Source organism: Chlorocebus sabaeus, chromosome 6, assembly GCF_047675955.1.
Source record: "Chlorocebus sabaeus isolate Y175 chromosome 6, mChlSab1.0.hap1, whole genome shotgun sequence".
NCBI lineage: Eukaryota > Metazoa > Chordata > Mammalia > Primates > Cercopithecidae > Chlorocebus > Chlorocebus sabaeus.
This window is the reverse complement of record NC_132909.1, coordinates 24,973,205-24,996,081: the sequence shown is the minus strand read 5'-3', so window position 1 is coordinate 24,996,081 and position 22,877 is coordinate 24,973,205. Positions and strand designations below refer to the sequence as shown.

General features: G+C 55.6%; 1 protein-coding gene across 3 annotated transcripts; it reads left to right on the top strand.

Annotated features, from left to right (window-relative positions):
* The first annotated feature begins 2,298 nt into the window (after positions 1 to 2,298).
* Positions 2,299 to 21,305, top strand: KCTD15 (potassium channel tetramerization domain containing 15). Of its 3 annotated transcripts, none has more exons than XM_007996248.3 (7): positions 2,299 to 2,442; positions 4,105 to 4,200; positions 5,860 to 5,952; positions 6,578 to 6,753; positions 12,331 to 12,475; positions 16,775 to 17,080; positions 18,324 to 21,305. In XM_007996248.3, the coding sequence occupies exons 3-7, from the start codon at positions 5,887 to 5,889 to the stop codon at positions 18,480 to 18,482; spliced, it is 852 nt and encodes a 283-aa protein (XP_007994439.1). In that variant the 5' UTR covers positions 2,299 to 2,442; positions 4,105 to 4,200; positions 5,860 to 5,886; the 3' UTR covers positions 18,483 to 21,305. The 3 variants fall into 3 exon arrangements, with proteins under 3 accessions (XP_007994439.1, XP_007994438.1, XP_037847439.1); XM_007996247.3 differs by having other exon boundaries at positions 4,102 to 4,200; XM_037991511.2 differs by lacking the exon at positions 2,299 to 2,442 and adding an exon at positions 2,526 to 3,825.
* Positions 21,306 to 22,877: the final 1,572 nt, after the last annotated feature.

Sequence of the window (22,877 nt, the reverse complement as noted above, 5' to 3'; positions counted from 1 at the left end):
AAGCGGATTTTCAGTGAGTCCCTGATCATCCAACAGAAGCCTGCTCCATTTTCCCTCATTCCATCCTCCTCAAAGGCCTGGTGCTGGGAAGGACATTTCTGTCCATGAAGCTGGGGGTACCCACACACACAACCTCCTCCGACGGTGATTCTAGCCAGCATTTAAGGGTGATCTCAGGAGATCAAAGTATTTGGATACTTGCTTCATTTTCTATTTGGGTCTGGTCCCTTAATGCTGAGTGGGATGTGCGTTGATGGAGGGCTTTGCTGTTCCTATGTCGTGCTTGGGACAGTCGGCCACAGAGCTGGGCCGACCTCTCGGGCCGGGCCTGGCCAGGGTGCCGAGCGCGCAGAGCGAGCGCTGCTGAGCCGAAGCTGGGAGCTGGAAGCCCGGGGGTACCGGGGCGTGGGGAACAGAGTGGGCAGCCCTTGGGCCTCGCGGGAGCCCCTCCCAACCCCTGCACAGATCCCTGACCTACTTCCAGGGCCTCTTTCTGTTACAGGAGCAGCTCAAAATCCATAAATTAAGGAAATTAACTGATGGGGCCTGCGGCATCTTTGTAAGCTATTTAAATCTATAAATTTACAACATCTTCTGCATATATCAAGTAATTGAACTAACTGCAGGGATGTAACTTTAATGAGAAAATTTCCCCCTTTCTCCTGTAGTTCGAGTTCGAAGATAAATAAATAAATAAAACCTTCCCTTAGGAGGAAAGTTTCGGCTGATTCCCGTGTGGAGAAGTTACGGAAGTGCGGTCCAGACGCTCTCTCCACGCGCACGAGGTCCTCTAGTCGAGGGAGAAACACCCCCCACCCACTTCACCTTCCTCCCACTGGCACCCCGAGTTCCCCTCACCCCAGCTCCAGGCCGACCCCGAGCGCACCCCCACCCCGGGAGTGCGGCCGCTAGGGGGCGCCCAGGCCCGGCCGGAGCTCGGGGTCCGGGCCCAGGCGCCGTTCCGGCCCGAGCGCACCCGCCCCGCGGCCTCAGTCGGTCTCCGGCCCGGGAGTCCCGGGAGCCAGGCGGGGGCGCAGCGCCGGCCGGGCGCGCGCTCCGTTTCCTAGGAGCGGGGAAAGGGTCGCGGAGGAGGAGGAGGAGGCACGGGCGGGGCGCAAGGGAAACCGGAGAAAGAGGAAGGGGAGGAGGAGTGGGAGTGGGAGAAGAGGAGAAAGGGGCGGCCGAAGTGGAGACCGGGGAGGGGCGCCCGGGGCGCGGACCTCGGCCGCGGGGAGTCTTGGCCGCCGCCGTCTCCATCGCGCCGCGCGCGTAAAGGAAATGGCGCGTCTTGCCGCGAGCGGTCGGCCCGGTGCCCCCGCGCGTCCCTCCTCCGCGGTGGCCGACCGCGTGTCCGCAGACGTCACCGGAGAGGGGCAGCGGGGCAGGGACCCTGGGAAGGCGGCCGGGGAGCGGGGGAGGGGCTGCCTGGCCCCCGGCTCAGCTCCAACCCGGGCCGACTCGCAGCCCAGTTTCTTCCCAAGTCCCGCCCCCAGCCCCGGGCGCCGCGGCGGCGGCTGCTCTCCCCTTTGTAACCGAGGAGTCAAGAAATGTGAGAAACGTGCCCTGTGTTACTTATTTGGGAGCCGAAAATTTATGCCCAGCTGAAAGCGCCCGGGGAAATATTACATCAGATGAAATGACAATGATTAAAATCAGCCTCTCCCCCGCCCCCTCCCCGAGCCCGGAGGAGGCCCGGGCGCCGCGTGGCCGGCCGGCGGGGGGCGGGGGGGCTGGGCCGCGGAGGGCGCTGGGGCCTGGGCGCACCGCTCCCTGGAGGGCTCTGGCCGCGTCCCCGGCGGGAAGGCGCGGGCTCCGGGAGAGGCGGGTGGGGATCGCCCGGCGAAAGGAGGGTAAACGACGCGTTTTTGTCGCCGAGCGCGGCAGGCGCGGGCGCGCGGAGCTAATTGCGACTCTAATCCTCTGCCCCGCGGCGCAGCCGAGCCCGGAGCCAGGAGTCGCCGCGCGCGCCCGCTCGCGCTGGGTAATTTGGGGCCGGATCGCTGCCCTTTGCGTCCGGGCTGGGCCGCGGCGAGGCGCAGGCTACGGGCTGGAGTGGGGGGCTGGTTTTCTCTCCAGCAATCGAAGGAGGCCGCCGGAGAGAGAGGAGGGAGGAGAGGAGGTGGGAGCGGCGGGAGGGCAGCCGGAGAGCGGCGCGAAGAGGAGGCGGCGGCGGCGGCGGCCGCGAGGAGGGGAGGAGGCGAGGGGAGGGTGGGGAGGGGAGGCCCCGGCGCGCCGCGCCGCGAGGGGCCGCGCGAAGCGGGGGCCGGGGCGGGAGGGGTGGGTGGGGGGAGGGTTGGGGGCGAGAGAGAAAGTAACTCCAGGACGAGACCGGAGCGACCCGCGCAGCGAGCATAGGCGGCGAAGCTGCGCCCGGCGCCCGAGACCGGCGGCTGCGGGGGGCGGGGGCTGCGCCCGAGCCCGATCTGCCGCTCCGGCTCCGAGGTAAGCCTAGCGCGGGCGGCCACCGCTCAGCGCCGCGCACCCCTGTCCCCGAAGTGGCTGCGATACTGAGAAAGTCGCCCGGCCAGGGTCCGGACCTGGGCGGGGGCGGCCGCTTTGTCCCTCTGCTGGGCGGCAGGGGCTGGCGGCGCGGGGGCGCCCAGCACAAAGGCCTGGTGCGAGAGTGGGGCTGCCCACGTGGGCTGGTCCTGGCCGCGGGTGGACCCTCCCCACGCGGGCGGGCTCGGAGCTTCCTACCGCGCGGTGTGTGTGTGTGTGTGTATGTGTGTGTGCGCGCGCGCGCGCGCGCGTGTGCAGGTCCCCGCACTCTGGCCCCTGTTCTGGGCCGAGCGCCCTGCAGAGCTGGCGAGTTTCCGGGGTCAGAAACGGGCTCACGCAATTGGGGCTTCGAGGTGGACAAGGCCCGGCTTGGCGCCCAAAATCAGAGAAAGTCTCCAGCGGGACAGATGTGCGTCCTCTGACGCCCACCCCAAGAGTCCGAAACCTGGCAGGAGGGGCTGTCGCGCTGGTGGTGGTCCCGGGCGCGCAGGGTTTGGGGCTGGGAGAGGGCCGCGATGAGACGGGATCACCGCCTGCAGATCCTGTTCCCCGCTTCCCGCCCGCACCCCCTGACCTGGACGCGCACGCCGGGCACACTCGCAAACACACCCAGGGGCGGACCCCCGCCGCTGCAGCGCCTTTCTGTCTTCTGGCGGCCCCCACCCCCGACTGCAGAAAGATAAGCTTCAAGTTTTCGCTCCGTATCTCAAATGTGCATGAAGGAATTTAACTGCACGAGTGAATAACAGCATTAGTTTCAATTAATTTTTTTTAATCCCGGCAACAATAAACTTTGAGAACAAAAGCGCTTTTACGTCCTTAATTAGGCGAGCTTCCCATCTGTGGTCTCCAAGTGTCTGCCTCTTGATTTAACTTTGTCCCCGCCCCGCCTCCACCGCAACCCCTCCCAGCCCAGCCCGGCGCTTCGGGTGCAGCGGCCACCCCGCCCCGCGGCGCCTCCAGCTCTGGCTCAGCCGTCTCCCGTTGCCCCTAAGTTCACACCGGCCGGCTGGCTCCGCGGCGGGGTGGGGGGCGGGGGGGAGCTGGCGCGCACCAGGTGGCCCGCCTGCCTCTCGGGGGCCACCCCTGGGACAACTGCAGGCCCCCGGGACTTTCGCCCCGGGCCAGCGCCCTAAGTGCGGAGCCGAAGGGAGCTCGAGAGGCGCCTTCTGTTTACCTTTTATGGTTAAAATAACAGCTTAGCAAAAAAGCGACTTCACGAAGAAGCGATTTAGTGAAATCGTCTCAAGCTGCCGCAGCTCAGCCAGTTTAATCACCCCCAGAGAGCCGAACAACTGCGAGCGCAATGGGACACAAAATCATTTTGTGTGTAAATGAGCGTGGCATTCTGCTCACTTCTCTGCTCCGGCGGGCGGGGCTCGGCGGCGGGCGGGCGGGGACCTGGGTCTCCCGCCGCAGCTGGAGAAGCGGGTCACTACCGGGCCAGTTTGGTAAACCGGTGGGCCCTCCCGACCACTATCGCTGAGGCCCCTGCAACAGGCGGGCCAGGGCGCACTGGGGCTGGGTGATGGGTTTGATGCTAGTGCTGGTGGAATGAACTTGTATCTCTCACTGCACCCACTTTTGTGCTTCTGACTTAAGCAGTGGTCTCGGAAAGAGGGTCGTGGTCCTGCACAGATGCGCTTGTTGGGGGAAGCCTTGGAGAGTCACGGCAAGGCGTAAAGCCTGGGGCTTCCAACGGTAAGTTTCTGGTTTGCCATGAACATCAGGTTGTGCTTGGGAGGTAAAAGGGGCTAAGAACGGTGGATCGGCTTCTGTGATGGGGGCTTGGTGTTCATGTCACTTTGGAATAGTGTCCTGGTATTGGGTAAAATATCTTGCAGTCCGCTTTGATAGAATTTCAGCCAGAATTCCTTCCTGTTCAGTTTATCCTCAGCGCGTCTTCCCTTCTGACTCCTCCCCCAGCAGAGCCTCCTAGGGCAGGATAATCCATTCCTGAGGTCTGTTTTGGTTCTCAGAACTTCTTGAGCTAAGTGACCTGGTTTTGTTTTTTTAAGCTTCTGGAACTCAGGAATGCCAAAAGCAGTGGACCCTGAGCCCACAGGCCCCAGTGAGGGTATACATTACACATCACTGTCTGCCCATTGCAACCTCCCACCCCAATTTTATGTCAGGAAACTTCCCCGGGCACTCAGGGCAGAATAAGTCACAGGAGAGCAACCTTGCTTACATTTGCAGGATTTGGTTCTCATTGGATTAAAATTGGATGTTGAATTTCAAGGCACAAATTTTGATCCCAGAGTTTTAATGGGCAAAAGCAATCCCATGGGTCCCAAGAATTTCATGTGGTTGCTCTCTTGATTAAACCTTCAAGAGTCGTCCAGGGTAGGTTTGTGGAAGCTAGTGTCTGTGGATGTGTGAAGGGGGGTGACTGTTCACGTGCATATCTCCTCCTTCCTCCCTTTTGAGACAGCTGTAAATCAGTGAACAGGGCTGCAGAATCCTGTCCCTCCTGCATAGGGCCTGCAAAGCGCCCCTGGGTGTGGCTTCCAGGGACTGAGGGACAATCTTATTTCTGGTGGCTACAGCACAGAGGAGAGTCACTGAGTGCCTCTGGGGAGAAGCAGTAGAAAGGGTCCGTTGGTTGATCTGCTTGCTCTCTGCTTCCTCCTGGCCATCTCCTGATGCCTCAGGGGTATGTGATGGTGAGGGGTCTGGAATGCATTAGGCATAGACAACGCCACTCTGGGAGTCTGGGGAGAAACTGTGAGGTGCAGACTAGGCAAACAAAGACAGGTTTTCTCTGCTATTGGGAGCCACAGAGAAGAGGTGGCTTCCCAGGTGACTTGCCCTTATCCGTGTGCCTGGACTTCTACATAAAGGCTTCCCTGTGTCTGGCCAGATGCAAGCTGTATCTTATCACCATGGGGGTGGTATAAGAGAGGTCCTAGGTTCCCTGGCCCATGGAGGGTGAGGGGTGCTTTCTGAGCCTTGGTCCACGAGGCTTTTGCAAGAGGAGACACGCTTGGTAACATGGCTTGAAACGAAAATACCAGGAAAATCTGATTTGTTCTGAAACATTTTGGGGCAATAATGGTGAGCATATGTTTCAGTGCTGTCATTAGCCGAATTAGCAGGCATGGAGCTGCCCAGAAAACACATGTGTGCGTGTGACTGTGTGTGCGTGCATGTGTATGTGTGTCATCTGCTACAGCCTGGAGGCCTGCTTTGGGGTGTGGAGACAGATAGAGAGAGAGTGGTGGTGGAGTCAATCAGGGAGGGCTGCATGGACCTCACAGGGTCTCAGCATGCAGAAAGAACGATTTTAAGTGTCTTTGACTCCATGGTAGATGACTATGAGGAATAAGCCTTCTCTGGTTTTGTCGATGCCTCCCGCAGATACTCTGGGCAGGGATGGAAGCCTAGATGCCTCACCGCAAGGAGCGGCCGAGCGGGTCCTCGCTTCACACACACAGCAGCACCGGCACCGCGGTGAGCCTGCAGGGTGGGCTGGGTCCCCACCAGGGGTCCCCTCTTTCCCTTCTTCCCCAGCACCTGTTCACTGGCTGCCCTTCCTTGGGGCCATGACACTCAAGGTGGCTGTTGACTGGCTGTAGGATTATGTATTTTTGAAACAAAAATGCTCTTAATTTGATGTGAAATTTACTACATGTATAAACCTCAATGCCTTAGGTGCTGAGGAAGTCACTAATTTAGAGGTGTCTCGTTACTGAGACAAACTTGCCAAAAACCCCTGAATCCCAATTCACAAATTGGTGATTCGTTTGTCAGGGGATATTTCACATCTAACACATAAGCCCATGACCTTTAATTAGAATTTTGCAGTTTGTTTTATGCCCCTGGAGGCTGACACCTTGAAAAATTTTTTTTCTTGGTTTCTTATTGCTAATAAGCATCTTTCTTTTTCCCTCTGGTACTTTGAAGAAAATGATGCAAATACACTTAATTACAGTGGTGGCCATAATTTGTCAGCTGAATATGTGATCAGGCACCGGCAGAAGTGATCTGATTAGATCTGTGATCACACTCGCAATAAAGGGAGTGCATCGCCATGTTGTGGAGAAACTCTTGTGTTCCGCTTTATTTTCATCTCTAGGAGGGAGGAAACATGTCCCGGCTGTCTCTCACCCGGTCGCCTGTGTCTCCCCTGGCGGCCCAGGGCATCCCCCTGCCAGCCCAGCTCACCAAGTCCAATGCACCTGTGCACATCGATGTGGGCGGCCACATGTACACCAGCAGCCTGGCCACGCTCACCAAGTACCCTGACTCCAGGTAAGAGTAAGCCCCTTGAAACATCAGGCATGTGTGGGTCAGGGCAGCAGCTGTAATCTGCTGCCTGGGGGATGGGGTCTCTCCCCGCTGTCACTCCACCCACCAGGCTCTCCAGGGTGCACAAGCTGACACAGCCTGAGGGAGCTGGGGTTGGGGAGTGCGTATCTGCCTGTTGAAAGCTGCTGTGCACAGAGGCTTGTGACCCTGACTTGGCGGCATTGGTAGTACAAGGTGGACCTCCTGACCCACCTGCAGGGGTCTAGGGCTTATTCAGAGCCAGCCCTGCCTGAGCCTGCCAGCAGCGGGCTGGGTAGTCTCACGTACCTTCAAGGTTCCTCTGGAGGAAGACTTAGGCCTGGCCTCTGCAGAGGGTCATTTGTGAGTGATACTAAGTAGGTAAGTCTTGGGGTGATGGGGGTGGGTATTTAATCCTATTTCCTATTCCACCCCTGCGAAATTCACAAGGGGAGGGAGGAGGAGCTGCAATAAGCAGCAGTGTGTCATCTTTGTCATTTTCGTGGGTCATCTTTGTCATTTTCGGTGGCCACTGCCGGGCCCTAGAGGCTAGCAGCAGGCTTTCCTTGGAGCTGGTGTTGCAGTGACTAACTAGGAATGAACCACATACCTCAGCAGTGGATAAAGGATCTCAGGCCAGGACTCTGGTTGGGTGCTCACAGGTACCCTCCATGCTGCTGAACTTACAGGCTGCCCAGGCCCTTGGGCCTGCGAGAGGTGCGGGGTGCTGGGTGCTGCCAGCTCTCCTGCTCTTCCCTGCAGGGCGTTTCTCTCCTGGGTGAGGGACCTGCTTTCCCCGTTGGCACAGCAGCAGGACTGACCCGGGGTGGGGTGGGTCTCTGAGCAGCTTGCTCAGCCGAGGATGTTTGCTCCTGGCACAGAGAGGCGGTCACCGCTCCCCTGGGGCTGCTGAAGGCTGAGCGTGGGAGGGCCAAGGCTGCGGGCATCACCCCTGTGTTACACATTTAAAATAACAGGAGGAGTTAATTAATCCCCCAGACACTGAGGGATCGTCTCTGGGGAGCATACGTGGCAGGCTGCATTGTCACTGGTGTGGTGGCTCAGAGCAGGGAGGATGGTAGTACGTGGCAGTGACTTTCCGAGCCTGTTGGGGCTGTAGGGGAGTCCGTGCAGGGGCTGGCGTGGTCCCTTGAGGAGGAAAAACTGGAAATGGATGCAGTGTCTAGTTCCAAATTCAGAGAGTCTAGGGTGCAGATGGTGACTGGTGTTCCAGTACCCCGGGTGGACAGAGACTCAGCCTGGGGTCCTGTGGCCTTGGGGCTTGTCGGGTGGGGACAAGAGCCACGGGGCCAGGTGAGCAGTATCGGCCTGTGTGCTCACTCACAAAGCCCTGTCTAGGATGGGAGATGGATTCTGCTTATTTAATTTCCATTTTGCCTTCTGCGGCATTTCCGAGTTGTTTGAGATAGATCATCCCTTAATCGGTTGACGACATTTGTGAAATTCATAAAACCTTTGCCCACAACCCTCTCCGAAGAGTGTTTCCTGAAATCAGAGTTGCCTGTCTGGAGTAATCACAGCCCAGGCCCTGGGGGAGGCGGGTGGGAGGGGCTTCTCATTCTGGGCTCTTGGCTGCTGCCTGAGAGCCGGAGGGCAGGGGGCCATCTCCCCACACCCAGCCCCACTGTGTTGCTCACCCATTGCTCTGTTCTGCGGTGTGGGGTGTGCTCTCATGGGGAGCTAGGGCCCCTGTGGCCCTGTGATCTGGCACTTGGGACCCTCCTGGTGTGCCCAAGGGGTGGCAGTCTATGTTCGTTCTTCCCCATGGCTGGGGCTCAAGGTGAATCTGTTGTTCTGCCTGGATGGCCTTTGGCTGCCATGGGGGCACTCTGCAGGCCTGAGGCTTTGGACTAGAGACCAGGGATGGTGTGACCTGTAGGACAATCAGGGGCCAGGGGGCCGGGGGGCCTGAGAAGTGGGTCAAGCAGCTGTGCTGGCAAGAGCCCCTCAGATCTCTCTTGTCCTTCTTGTAGTGAATTATTATAATACAAGCACTGTTTGCCACCAATTCTGGGAAAAAATCAATCTCACCTAGTGTCACTGATCTATGAGACACCTGGAGATGGAGGACTAAGAGTGCTAAGGTCCTCAGGGTGTTTCTGGATGGTGGTGATGACCTGCTCTAGGCAGCACTGTAAAAGCTGGGACCTCCACCCTCAGTTCCCACCGGGAACTCTGCCTGGGCTTCTGGGTCTCGGCGGTCGGGGTGTCCTGGGTGCTGGAGAGCCTCGTGCCGGGTGCCTCCTCTGGTCTGCCTAGGAGCAGTCACTGGTCCTCACCTGAGACAGCTGAGCGCAGCCGGGGCTGGGAGTGGACTCCCTGGGCCGGCCCCCTTGCTGGTGTCCTGCCTGCTTGACACCCATTAGCTGCCGCCAGCACAGCCACACTCCGACATCCATCCTGACTGTGGGAAGCATCAAATGAAGATGGCCAGGAGCTTCAGAACTCTTAAAGCCTGGTGCCTGAAACAGCCAGGAAATTGGAGCCAGAGCTTAAAAAAAAAAAAAAAAAGGAAATAAACAAGAAGACGAAGGCCATCCTGATGTTCCCCCTTGTGCACACAGGGCGGGTGGTTGGAGGCATCTTTTCTGTCCCTGAGGGTCCCAGCTGTTGCAGCATGAACTGGTCACTTAATTCCATGGAGGACTTCGGAAGGCGGCACCTCAAACCCTGCAGCCTCTCTCAGAGGGTGACCTGGGCCGTTTTCCACGGGGAACGTGGAGCCCCTGACAGAGCTGGGAACTCACACCTGCAGGGCTGAGAATGGCTGGGGGCTCCTCCATGGTGATTATCCTCACCTTTCCTCAACCTGCTCACGTCCTTGGCAGCCTTGGACGCCGAGGGCATGAAAGGCCTCTGTCCTGGGAGAGGCTGTACAGCTGCCGGTTGATCCAGGAGTTGACACTGAACCATGGAAAGATCTAGAATCAGCCTGTCCTGAAATAAGGCAGATGGAGAACCTTCTAAACTTGGACCAATGAGACAACCTAGAACCCATCCAGTCCTGGAATGTGGGTGCATCAGGAGTCTTCTAGACCAACAGGACCAGCTACAGCCTCAGCCAGACCTGACGTCAGAAGGGTCGGGAACTCAGCCAGGCCTAGAATGCTGCCTGCTTACATGGACTTTGGAGCTCCACTGGGAATGGCGGGGAGAGTTCCCAGAGAGGCCGAGGGTTTGGATCTGCCGACTCCCCTGTGGATGTAGCTCTTCCTTCCTACCGGTGCCACACGTGGACCTCAGCCAACCACTTGCCAACCACTGCCCATGGTATCTGGCAGCCTGGGCCAGACCCATCTGTCTCCAGGAATGCCGAGTGGCCCTCACTCTGACATCTGGATGCCCACGCTCTGCTAGGCCAGGTCCTAGGGCCTTTGTAACTGGAGCCAGCTGTGGAACCCACAAGCCTTTCCAGCAGGAGCTGTGACCTGCAGTGCCATTGTCACCAGGCTTAGGGGGTTGACAGGGCTCTTCGGCTTTTAGAGCTCTGAGATGAATTGTATCGGGGTGGCTGTAGCTCTGGTTCCACAGACTCGGGCTCACAGCAGACTCTGACCTCCCCATGCCCATCCATGAGACAGCCTTGCCTTTTTCTTTCTTTCTTTCTTTTAAACAACAGTGTTTGGCTTTCTTAGTCAGGCTGGAGTACGTGGTGTGATCCCGGCTCATTGCAACCTCAAACTCCTGGACTCAAGTAATCCTCCCACCTCATCCTCCCAAGTGGGCTACAAGTGCATGCCACCATACCCAGCTAACTTTTAAATTGTTTGTAGAGATGGGGTCTTGCTGTGTTGTCCAGGCTGGTCTCGAACCCCTGGCCTCAAGCAATCCTCCACCTCAGCTTCCCAAAGTGCTGGGATTACAGGTGTGAGCCACTGTGCCCAGCTAAACCGTGTCCTTTATACTACCTTGTTAGGACAGAAATCTGCACTGTGTTCCCAGAGACTCCATACCTGGGCAGACCATCATGGCTGATGCATTGAGTGTGCCAGGCCATCAGAGCATAGGATGGTGTGGACGGGAGGCCCTGAAGGCAGACTTGGGGGCTCTAACCCCCTTAGCTCCTGCCCAGCTAGTGTGTCCTGGGTGCAAGTGGCAGTGGGGCAGGGCCCTGGAGGCAGCTGACTTGGAGTGGACAAAGGAGTGGGCTGCTGTTGCGACAGGGGGCATCCCTGCAGGGGTCCCTGCTGGTGCAGGCAGAGAGTGAAGGGTTTAGGCTCTAGCTTGTGTGCAGGCCAGGCTGGGAGGCCTGGGTCCCAAGCTGGAGCTACTGTTCTACCAGCTGTGCAGAGAAGCTGCCACCTTAGCAGTGTCCAGCTGGGCAGGAGTGTGGCCCTGCCTGCTGAAGGATGTGGTGGTGCTGCCTTTGGGGAAATGATGCCAACCTCCCTCCTGTTCCCAAGCCAAGCTCTTGGCTATCCCCACCCCTCTTTAGGGTTCCTAGTTATCCATAGCTCGACCTGGGGTCTGCCAGGGCAGTTTCCAAAGCAGAGCTGGCCGCTCTGGGCACTGGGGAGGTGGTATCAGTCCCGGCTCTGAGACCTGGCTCCTTCTCCCTGGAGTGGACAGGGACAGGCATCAGGGACTCCCCAAGACCCTTCTCCCAGTCTTGCATTTGTTAGAACCACTGCCCTTCAGAGGACAGGGTACCGGCACCTGCCTTCTCTCCAGTCCCCATCCCCTACCACTAGGTGTGGTATGCATACACTCTGGCATGTGTGCACATATGTATGCACTGTGGCGCATGTGTGTGCATGGTTTCTGTGTGTGTACATACTGGCGTGTGTGTATGTCTGTGTTGTGGCATGTGTGCAAGGGCCCTGTTACATGTGTGTACTGTGGCACACTTGCCATCCCTCCTGTCTGCCTCTGTTTTCTCCCCGTGGGCTCCCTGAGTGAGCGGCAGCAGGGGATTTGTGCCGTCATGTCTCTGGGTACCTGGTATTGACAGGTGCGCGTCCCTTCCTGGATGTGTCTGGGTCTGCGTGATATGTGTGTGTTGGGAAGGAAGGGACCGTGTGACCCCGTGCCTGTTGCACAGGCCTGTTGTGTCTCACACTCGTTTACATGGGTTGGGTGGGGAGGATGTATGTCCTGGCTGGTTTACTGGGTGTGTAGCTGTTGGCAGGGGTGTTGGATGGTTCATGTGTATTTTCTGGGTGGATCTGTCTGGTAAGGGTGTGTGCACCAGGCCTGTGACCAGCTGGTTTGTGTGTAGGGGATAGGGTGCCTGTGTTTTGCCATAGCTTTCCAGGCCTGTAACATAACATGTGTTGGCGGGCTGGTGTGTACAGCTGGGTGTGTCCCTCTCTGGCTGTGACTTGCGGGTGTAGGCAGGATGTGTGGTGTGTCCTGTCAACTGTAGCCTGGCTGCCCCGGGTGTGTGCAGATGTTGCCAGGCCTGGAACAGTTCCAGAGTCACCCACGTCAGGTCCCTCGCCCCTCCAGCTGTGTGGGCCCTAAGGAGTGGGGGCAGGGCGTGGGAAGACAGGTGGACTTGGCCTCATCCTTCAGACATCCCACCTCACCTGTCTCTCCTAGAATAAGCCGCCTCTTCAATGGCACTGAACCCATCGTCCTGGACAGTTTGAAGCAACATTATTTCATTGACCGGGATGGGGAGATTTTCCGCTACGTCCTGAGCTTCCTGCGGACGTCCAAGCTGCTGCTCCCGGATGACTTTAAGGTAAGTCCATGGCTGCGCTGCCTGTGCGATGGCATTACACAGGGGACGCTGTGACTTAATAAATGGACCCCTGGTTGTCATGGTAACCATAAAAAGTTAAACGATGAAGCCGAGGGCTAAATCAGTTTTTCTAAACTAATTTTGTTTTCTCACATTTTTAGCTTATTTATCAGGGTATATAACAACAATTAAGCTGCGGAACGTACCCCAGCTGAACATTTGTCGTGTTTAAACATGGGCGCGTGCCAGCGATATAGTAGTTAGAGGTTCATAAATCTGTTCCATCGGCTGGGCGCGGTGGCTCATGCCTGTAATCCCAGCACTTTGGGAGGCCAAGGTGGGTGGATCACTTGAGGTCAGGAGTTCGAGGCCAGCTTGGCCAACTTGGTGAAACCCCAATCTCTACTAAAAATACAAAAATTAGGCCGGGCACAGTGGCTCACGCCTGTAATCGCAGCACTTTGGGAGGCCAACGCGGGTGGATCATGAGGTCAGGAGTTTGAGACCAGCCTGGCCAAGATGGTGAAACCCTGTCTCTACTAAAAATAGAAAAATTAGCCAGGCGTGGTGGCAGGCCTGTAATCCCAGCTACTCGGGAGGCTGAGGCAGGAGAATCACTTGAACCCAGGAGGCAGAGGTTGCAGTGGGCCGCGTACTCTAGCCTGGACGACAGAGCAAGACTCCATCGCAAAAAAAAAAAAAAAAAGAGGAAAAGAAAAGAAAAAAAATAAAAGGATAGTTGTAATTAGACTTTGAAAAATAAAGTATTAAAAATACGAAAATTAGCCAGGTGTGGTGGCAGGCGCCTGTAACAACAGCTACTTGGGAGGCTGAGGCAGGAGAATCTTTTGAACTCAGGAGGTGGAGGCAGAGGTTGCAGTGAGCCGAGATCACATCACTGCACTCCAGCTTGGATGACAGAGCAAGACTCTCTCTCTCTCAAAAAAAAAAAAAAAAAAAAAAAAAAAAGTCTGTTCCGTGTTGGGCAATTTGCAGGGAGAAAAGCCCTGATGACCGAAACAGATACCCTTTAAACAAGGTAACCTCTAGGTCTCAGGGTGAGCCCGTCAGGGCAGGTGACCTGGTTCCCTGGGTCCTGCCTCAGTGCTGAGCCCCTCCCACGTGTCAGAGACCCCTGGGAGGAAGGAAACTCAGGCCTAGGGTACACTGGCATATACTAATACTAGCAAATATCTGTCCTTCCTTCCTTCATTCCTTCCTCTATTCAAAGGACCAGTAGCCCTGGGGCCTTGTCTTTCATCCAACGCAGTTACTGGGTGCCAGCCACTGAATTCAGGCTGAAAACAGTGAAACACACACATTAGGCCCTGCCCTACAACTCTTACAGTTTAGGAGGCAGACAGATACTGAACTTGAATTCCATGTGACCTGGGCTGGGTGGGTTTGAAAGACACGAAGTTCATCTGGGTGGGGAAGGCAGAACGGGGCCAAACAGGTGTGACGGCCTTGGTGCAGGGGATGGGGGCGGCAGATGGCTTGATGCATTCCAGAACTGGAAAGAAGGTGTCAAGCCTGGAGCCTTATGGCCTGGGAGGGGAAGGGCAGGAAAGGAGGCTGCTGTTTGATGTCAGGACCTTGGCGGGTGGCCCAGTGCCTGGCATTTAACTCTGAATGCAGTGGAAGGGGTGTGTGCAAGGGAAGGGCAGTTAGGTCTGCAAATTGGGAAGATCTCTCTGACTGTTGTGTGGGGAAGGAGGCAGGGAGAGGTGGGGGTGGGTGCAGTGAGGCAATTATGGATGAGGCCCCTTCCCCAGGCCAAGGGAGGCTGGGTGGAGGCTTTGGACGGACCAGGATGGAGATAGAGAAGATGGCGCAAGGTGGCACATCAGACTTCTGTTTAGCACAGGCACAGTGGCTCACTACGGTCATCCCAGCCCTTTGAGAGGCCGAGTAGGGAGGATCCTTTGAGGCCAGGAGTTCAAGACCAGCCTGGGCAACATAGCGAGACCCTGTCTATACAAAATTTTTTTTTTAATTCAAAAAGGCCGGGCGCAGTGGCTTACACCTGTAATCCTAGCACTTTGAGAGGCCGAAGTAGGTGGATCACCTGAGGTCAGGAGTTTGAAACCAGCCTGACCAATATGGTGAAACCCCATCTCTACTAAAAATACAAAAATGAGCTGAGCATAGTGGTGGGCATCTGTAGTCCCAGCTACTTGGGAGACTGAGACAGGAGAATTGCTTAAACCCAGGAGGCGGAGGTTACAGTGAGCCAAGATCACACCACTGTACTCCAGCCTGGGCGACGGAGCGAAATTAAGTAAGTGAGTGAGTAAGTAAGTAAGTAAGCACCACTGCACTCCAGCCTGGGCAACAGAGCGAAATTCCGTAAGTAAGTAAATAAGTAAGTAAATAAATAAGCAAACAAGCAAAAGCATGTGGTTGTGGCAGTGTAAAGGGCCTCTTGCGGGTACCCCAGGGCTTGTGGCTTGAATTCTGAGTTGGTAAGTCGAGGCCTGGGGTGGACCAGGCTGTGGGAGTGGGGTTTCTGCCCCTGCATGGGAGAGCTGGTGGAGCATCACATGGAGAAATTCTGGGCCATGACAAAAGATGGGGTTGTCTGGCGTGCAGTTATCATTTAAAATCTCAGGAGAATGGCCAGGAGAGGTAGCTCACACCTATAATCCCAGTGCTTTGGGAGGCCAAGGCAGGAGGATCATTTGATCCCAGGAATTCCAGACCAGCCTGGACCCTGTGTTTACAAATAATAATAATAATTATTATTATTATTATCCTGGCATGATGGCTCATGCCTGTAGTCTCAGCTGCTTGGGAGGCTGAGACAGGAGGATCCTTTGAGCCTGGAAGTTCAAGGCTGCAGAGAGCTATGATCACATCACTGCACTCTAGTCTGGGCTACAGAATGAGACCCTGTCTTAAAAAAAATAAAAATCTCAGAAGCAAGTGGGAGTGGAGAGAGCAGAGGCCCAGGATAGAGCCCTGAGGAACCCTTGCATGGGGCAGAAGAGGCAGGATGGACCGCTGACCAATGAGAGGCCCAGGGGTCAGGGTTAGAATCTAGGCCTCCCTGGAGGCAGTTCCAAAAGCCAGGACCAGCAGGTGGAAGGGACTTAGGGCCTGTAGGTCAGGGGGCTGGGCTTCCTTGCCTCTTCCTCAGGCATGAGTCATGGGACCTATGGGACCTTGGCCACTCCTGGTGGGGTGGGTATGGGTGAGCGTGTATGGTGTGCGTATGTGACCCGGGGCATGGGGCCACTATCAGTGCCTGAGGGACAGTCTGTGTGAGCCTGCTCCGCCCAGAAGGGGGCTGCCTGGCAGGGGGCAGGCTTCCGCTCCCTGGACACTTTATCACACTCTGCTTGTTTGGGCAGGGGCTGGGCCAGGCACTTGACACATCGTGCATCCTTTGATCCTCACTTTAATTCCCTGAACTGGTGGTTTATATCCATTTTATATACATAAGGGAACTGAGGCCGGGTGCAGTGGCTCACACCTGTAATCCCAGCACTTTGGGAGGCCGAGGCAGGTGGATCACATGAGGGCAGGAGTTCAAGACCAGCCTGGCTAGCATGGAAAATCCCTATCTCTACTAAATATAAAAGTTAGCTGGGTGTGGTGGCAGGCGCCTGTAGGTCCCAGCTACTCGGGAGGCTGAGGCATGAGAATCGTGGAGTTTGCTTTGAGCCAAGATGGAGCCACTGCACTCTAGCCTGGGTGACAGAGAGAGTCCGTCTTTAAAAAAAAAAAAAAAAAAAAAAAAAAGGAACTGAGACGCCCAATTAGTGAGGTATAGAGGTTTAGAGGTCTCAGGGCTGGTTGATGATAAAGGTGAAAATCTGACCCAGGCAGGCCTGGCTGGAGAAGAACTGTTTTTGCTTCCAGGTGGGCTGTGAGCTTCTCCAGGATGGGCACAGGCCGGCTGCCTTGTGCCCAGCATGATCTCTTCTCTCGGTGGGATTCTAAGGCAGCAGCAGGTCCCCAGGCATAGGCACAACCTCCTCCTTTAGTGGAGCTTCCGGTCTTTCCATGGGGAGGCTTCACTGCCCAGTGCCTGGGGCCAGATGGAAGGGTTCAGGGGGGCTGGCACAGGTGCACATCAGCGGCTGCCCTTGGGACAAGGCTAGGTTCCTTATACTTGCAAACACTCAGTTGCCCCATCTGTACAATGGGTGCAACCGGCCCAGTCCACACGATGCCCTGGGAGTCTCACTTCCTGCAGAATTGGTTGGAACCGGCAGGCCGCCTCCCACCTCCCCATTCCCCCGCTCCCCCCACCCACCCCTACCCTACATCAACACCCTGTGCGCCTGTCCCCAGGACTTCAGCCTGCTGTACGAGGAGGCGCGCTACTATCAGCTCCAGCCCATGGTGCGCGAGCTGGAGCGCTGGCAGCAGGAGCAGGAGCAACGGCGCCGCAGCCGGGCCTGTGACTGCCTGGTGGTGCGCGTCACGCCCGACTTAGGCGAGCGGATCGCACTCAGCGGCGAGAAGGCCCTTATCGAGGAGGTCTTCCCTGAGACCGGAGACGTCATGTGCAACTCCGTCAACGCCGGCTGGAACCAGGACCCCACGCACGTCATCCGCTTCCCGCTCAACGGCTACTGCCGGCTCAACTCGGTACAGGTGAGGGCCGCGCGCTGCCCCCTGCCCGCCGCACCCCCGGTGTCCGCGGAGCCCTCCAGGGGCAGAGTGAGCTGGAGGGAGGCGCGATCCCTGAAATGGTGAAGCCCTCCGTGCCATCCTACAAAAAAGGCAACAATATGTGGATGCATAATTTATGTCCCTCTCATAATTAAATGATGGTGCCTGGGGGATGGACTTAAAAAAATCGATCTGAACTTTTTTTTTTTTTTTTTCCAAAAGGATGTTCTATAAAAATGGCCCAAAGTATTTTCAACAAAGCGTGCTTCATTTGACACCCACATTCTGACTTTGGATTCGAATTAAACCCAGGCAACAGGCGAGGCAGGACAGAGGCTGAGTGGAAAGGTGGCCTGGAGCCCCTTCCCTCTCCCTGCTGACCTGGGAGCCGCAGGCACCCACCAGCTGCCAAGAGAATCCCTGGACCAGCTCTTCCTGGATGGGTCCAAGAATTGGACAGCTCAGATGGAATGAGGGCCTATTTTCCAACAGCTCTTTGCAGACCCAAGAGCTTGGCACATTTCCGGCTTAGGGTAGAATGGGCTTTGCAGGGAAGAGGTCCCCCCATGCATGCATTCCACAGCCTGTTGGTCAGAACTTGCTAGTTGCAGGAGACAGGTGTTACACACAGTCATCAGACCTCACCCTCACAGAGACACAGACCCACATAGTTGTGGATGCCTGCAGAGACTCAAATATTGAGAGGACTTCTCCTTTTTCTCTCCCTCCAGAGCTCCCACTAGCTGATGTGCCCCCAGGCCTCAAACCACCTGGAATGCACAGCTCAGGGAAGCCGCTGGATGCCTAGAGGCTGAAGGACAGGGAACTCTCCATTATTGGGGCAGGACTCAGTTAGGCAGGATGCTTGGGGCCATGTGTCTGGAGAAAGGGCACAGGTTACACCCTACAGAAGAAAGAAGGGACCCAAAGGCTCTTTTTGCCTCCTGGAATTAAGGCCCTGAGGGCAGCAGAATGGTGACCTGGGTGGGGTCATCCAACTGGGTTTCGTAACCTGAGGGGTCACTGGGCCTGGCAACTTCTGTCCCTCTGATGGTGGAACCCAGCACGTGGTTCTGTAGGGACCTTTGTCGGTGAGCGAGACTGATACCATCACAGGAGAAGGTGCTCTGGCTGGCTGCCCCAGCAGGTACCCACCTGCCTGCCAGGCCAAGCCAGGTGTCCTCTTGCAGCCTGGCCTTGATGACCTCTGTTTCTTCCTGGGCAGGTCCTGGAGCGGCTGTTCCAGAGGGGTTTCAGCGTGGCCGCGTCCTGTGGGGGCGGCGTGGACTCCTCCCAGTTCAGCGAGTACGTGCTTTGCCGGGAGGAGCGGCGGCCGCAGCCCACTCCCACTGCTGTTCGGATCAAGCAGGAACCCCTGGACTAGGCCCTACTTCAGTGCCTACCTGGGCCCCCCCAGGAACCTGGAAACAGTGCTGGGGAGTTCTGCCTGTGTATGCTTGGCCATGGGCATGAGACTGAGGGTGAGGCTAGGGGGTCCAAAGCTGGCCCAGCAAGCACTAGGGCCCCAGGTGTCATGGCAACAGAATGTAGGATGCTGGAGGCATGCCTGCAGAAGGACTGTTGATGTGACCCAAAGATGCAGCGGTGGGAACTTGGCTGCCAGCTCTCCCAGCCCCTCAGCTTCCCAGCCTGGCGCAGCATCCTCTGAGGCCCCAAGGCCTGCTGGGGTGGGTTTGGAAGAGCCGTCTGCAGCTACTTCAGAGGAGCTGTTTATCCCTCTCCACGCAGGGCAGACTCTGGCAGTTCTCCTAGCGTCCGAGATGGCTTATTTTTCTACAGTATTTAAAATGGATGCAACCCTAACTGCAAAAGTCAGAGAGGCTGACAAGGACCAACGCTTCTTTATCTGGTGCTCAGTTCTCAGTCGGATGTGCAGCACGGCTGCGCAGCATGGCCACAGGGTGGACCAGCTGCCTGGCATTCAGGCCCAGATGCCTGCAGGGCTGGGGCTCTCGGGACAGATGCAGGGATGTGTGCTGCAGGGCTGCTGGGAGGAGAGTGGTGGGGGCCTGAGGGCTGAGTGACTCTGTAAGCACTTGAGACCTTCACCTTTGCTGCCGTCGGGGGCTCAGGCTGCACTCCCCAGGTCACCTGACCTCCTACTGCCCGGGGGCTTCTGGTTCTGTCTGGACTGGCACCTGGGCTGCTGGAGAAGTCTCCTCCCATTCGGACCAGCCTCAGGGCTGCACCTTACCTCAGGAATGGGCCCCACCACAAAGGGGCCCATCTGTCAGCAGCGTCTTCTAGGTCCCCAGCTCAGGGAGCCATCCCCAGCTCCAGTTTTCTCATGCGAATATGCACAGAGTTTTAATTAAACTTGTTACACTAGCCTGCCGATGAGACCTGGACACAGGCAGACCTGGCGCTCTTGACCCCCGATTCCAGTGAGGACTGGCCCTGAGGAGTCCTTGCAGACCTGCTGCCCCCGCCCCACGACAGGCCCAAAGATGGACACTGCCCCCCGGCCTTGTGACAGCTCCGGGAGTGTTCTCCAGTGGAGAAACCACAGAGGACTGGTGGGCGGGGCTCCCCAGCCATCACCATCCTGTGTACAATGGCTGTAGACTTGTATATGGCTCCTTTAATATTGTAAAGATGCTGATGTACAATTGTCGTGCGTTTGTGTGAACACATTGCATTCCCAGTCCATGCCATAAATGATGCTCTCAAGCAAAAGACTGGAGGCTCTGTCCTGTGCAGCAGCAGTAGCCGGACTCCCGCATTCGATGTTGTGCAGGGAGGTTGGGGGGCGGAACGGATTCCTCCCTTGGATCCTTCAGTTCACATCGAGAAATAACCCGCAGCGGTGGTGGGGGAAGGTCAGTCGCTGGGTCTTGAGCTTGGTGTTATTTATTGCATTTGGGTGCCTGTCCCCTCCGGGCAGCACAGATTCTGAATCCTGATTCACAGCCCCTAGCCAGATGGGAACTGGGAAAGAGACAGAAGGCGTCTGGGTGCTTTTGAACCCTGTCTTAAATGTTTGGGATTGTCTCTCTCACTGTTCCTTGGTTGGGGATGATGTCCTCTTTAGACCCCCACGTAATGGTATGAGGAGGTGGCAGGCGGTGGCTCAGGCCAGCTGGGGGGGCCGAGTCGCGCTGCCAGCGTGAGAACTGCAGTTCACCTGAGCACAGAGATCTCAGTATGCCTCTATGTAAACAGATTTCACATAGGCCTCCAATTTTAATGAGACTTTTTGCATTTTTTTCTCAAAGCCCTTATGTTCTAACCCATGAGAACCATTTTACCTGCCCCCTAAGGGCCACCAGCTTTGACTTGCCTCAGGGGACAGCCGCACAGACCAGCCGCTCCCTGTCCAAGACCGCAGAGCAGACGCCATTCCATTGTACAATCGAATTTGCTGGACAAACTTGATAGGTTTCTTTGCTTAGCAACGAGCCTATAGTTGGCACATCTGCGTTTTGGCATCTGAGGCTCCCATCTGAGTGGAGGAGAAAGTGTTGTGTTTATTAGCGAGGAAGTCTTGTGAAAACAGGTCGCTGCTGTGTGTGTTTATGGATTTTTCTGATATAACAGCCAGCATGGTTACCGAGTGGTAGAGATTCTCGAACATTCTCAAACTTTTTGGGTAAATCATTGTGCTAAAAATAAAATTTATTAATAAAGAAGGGGAAAAAGGAGTAACTACCTGAGTAAATGTTACTCTAATTTATTTATTTCTTTACTAACTAAGTAAAACCAGGAAGTATGATTTTACATCAACCAGAGAATTTCTGAATTTATAGAGAAATACTATGTTCCCATAATGATGCTATAATTCTAATATATCTAGTCCCCATAAACAGTAAGTACAAATTATCATTCCTTTAAAGCATTTTTACACTTCCTGGAATGAGTATATTATAAGCAATCTTTTGTCAAATGCCAGCAGTATAAATGTTACTTCTGCTTTTTGTAAACCTCAAAACTCATTATTCTTGATTATAAGCAACTGGACAGAACGGTGCCAAAGCTTCCCAGTTTCCCACCAAACCCCTGCCAGTGAGTGCAGAGAACTCGCAAAGCCACAGCAGGTGGCCCCAGCCACTGTCCCACTCACAGGGGGCCCAATGCCAGGTCACAACACTAATAATATCTTTCAAAATATGTGTCTTTTTTTTTTTTTTTTTTTAAGCTACTGCTTGACTGTTCCTTAGAATAAATAAAGGATATTTTATAAATTACAGCTCTAGCCCTTGGTTTGTAATTCACGGAAGCAGCTACAATCAGGTACTCCAGCATGAGTCCTCGGGAACCACCACTCCCCACACTTGGGACCTGGTGTGGCTACTGAATAGGACCTTAACATCCCAAGTCCCAAATCCCAAAGCTTCCTGATTTGAGGACCAACCAGAGAGCAGCAGTGTGGTCTCTATGCGCTCGGTGCATATGCTGTTGGCAGATCTGGTGGGGAAGGTGGTACAGGCATGGCCTCCCTTCACCTCTCCAGACCCCCAAGCCTGGACTCAAGTGTTCAGGCTGTGATGAGCGTGTTGCACTATGTTGGTTTTGCATATGTATATATCTGTGAACCAAACCACTAACACATTTGAAAAAAGGAAAGTGAGCAGGTCACAGTGACTCATGCCTGTAATCCCAACACTTTGGGAGGCTGAGGCGGGAGAATTGCTCAAGCACAGGAGTTCAAAACAAGCCTGGGCAATTTGGTGAGACCCCATCTCTACAAAAGAATTTAAAAATGAACCAGGCACGGTGGCCTGTGCCTATAGTCCCAGCTACTCAGGAGGCTGAGGCGGGAGGATCACTTGAGTCCAGGAGGTTGAGGCTGCGGTGAGCCATGTTCGCATCACTGCACTCCAGCCTAAGCAACAGAGCAAGCCCCTGTCTCAAAATAAAATTAAAAAGAGAAAGCACAGCCGAGTGTGGTGGCTCACGCCTGTAATCCCAGCTCTTTGGGAGGCCGAGGTGAGTGGATCCCCTGAGGTCATGAGTTCAAGACCAGCTTGGCCAACATGGTGAAACCCTGTCTCTACTAAAATTACAAAAAAAAAAAAAATTAGCCAGACGTGGTGGCATGTGCCTGTAGTCCCAGCTACTTGGGAGGCTGAGACACGAGAATCGCTTGAACCCGGGAGGCATAGATTGCAGTGAGCCGAGATCTCACCACTGTACTCTAACCTGGTGACAGAGCGAGGCTCCATCTAAATAAAAAAAAAAAAAAAAAAGGAAAGCACAGATGTGAGAAATGGGGAAACTGTATCCATTAAGCCACTAACCAAGAGAATATTTAACTTGACTAAGCCCATCAGAGCCTGCTCTCTTCCCCTCCCTGGAGGCCAACCCACGTTCTTGGGGGAATGCTGTCTGCCAAGATGGCCCCATCCCATCAAACCCTGCCTTCCCTCCTGATTCTCCAGAGACAGGAGAATGGCTGCATTGGCCCTGGAGGATACTCAGTTTCTCCTAAGTAGATGACCAGGTGGAAAATACAAAAATGGAGGCAGGAAATATTCAGTTGGAGGCAGGAAAACTGCCTCAGTTCAAAACAATAGGGAGGTCTAGACAGAGCTAGAGGGACAACTGATGGCCAGAGAAGGCGGCCGCTGGCCTGGATGGAGTCTTGCCTCTGGGCTGATGTAGCTATTGTAGGAAGTAGGATGTCACAGTTTGATGGACATCTCAAGGGGAGTTGGCAAATGTGTTTAGCCACGAGGCTCAAGTCAGTCAGGTAATATTGGTCTTGTCACATGTGTGACGAGAATGGGTGGCTCTCTTTGCTCACCCCAACCCCGCCCAA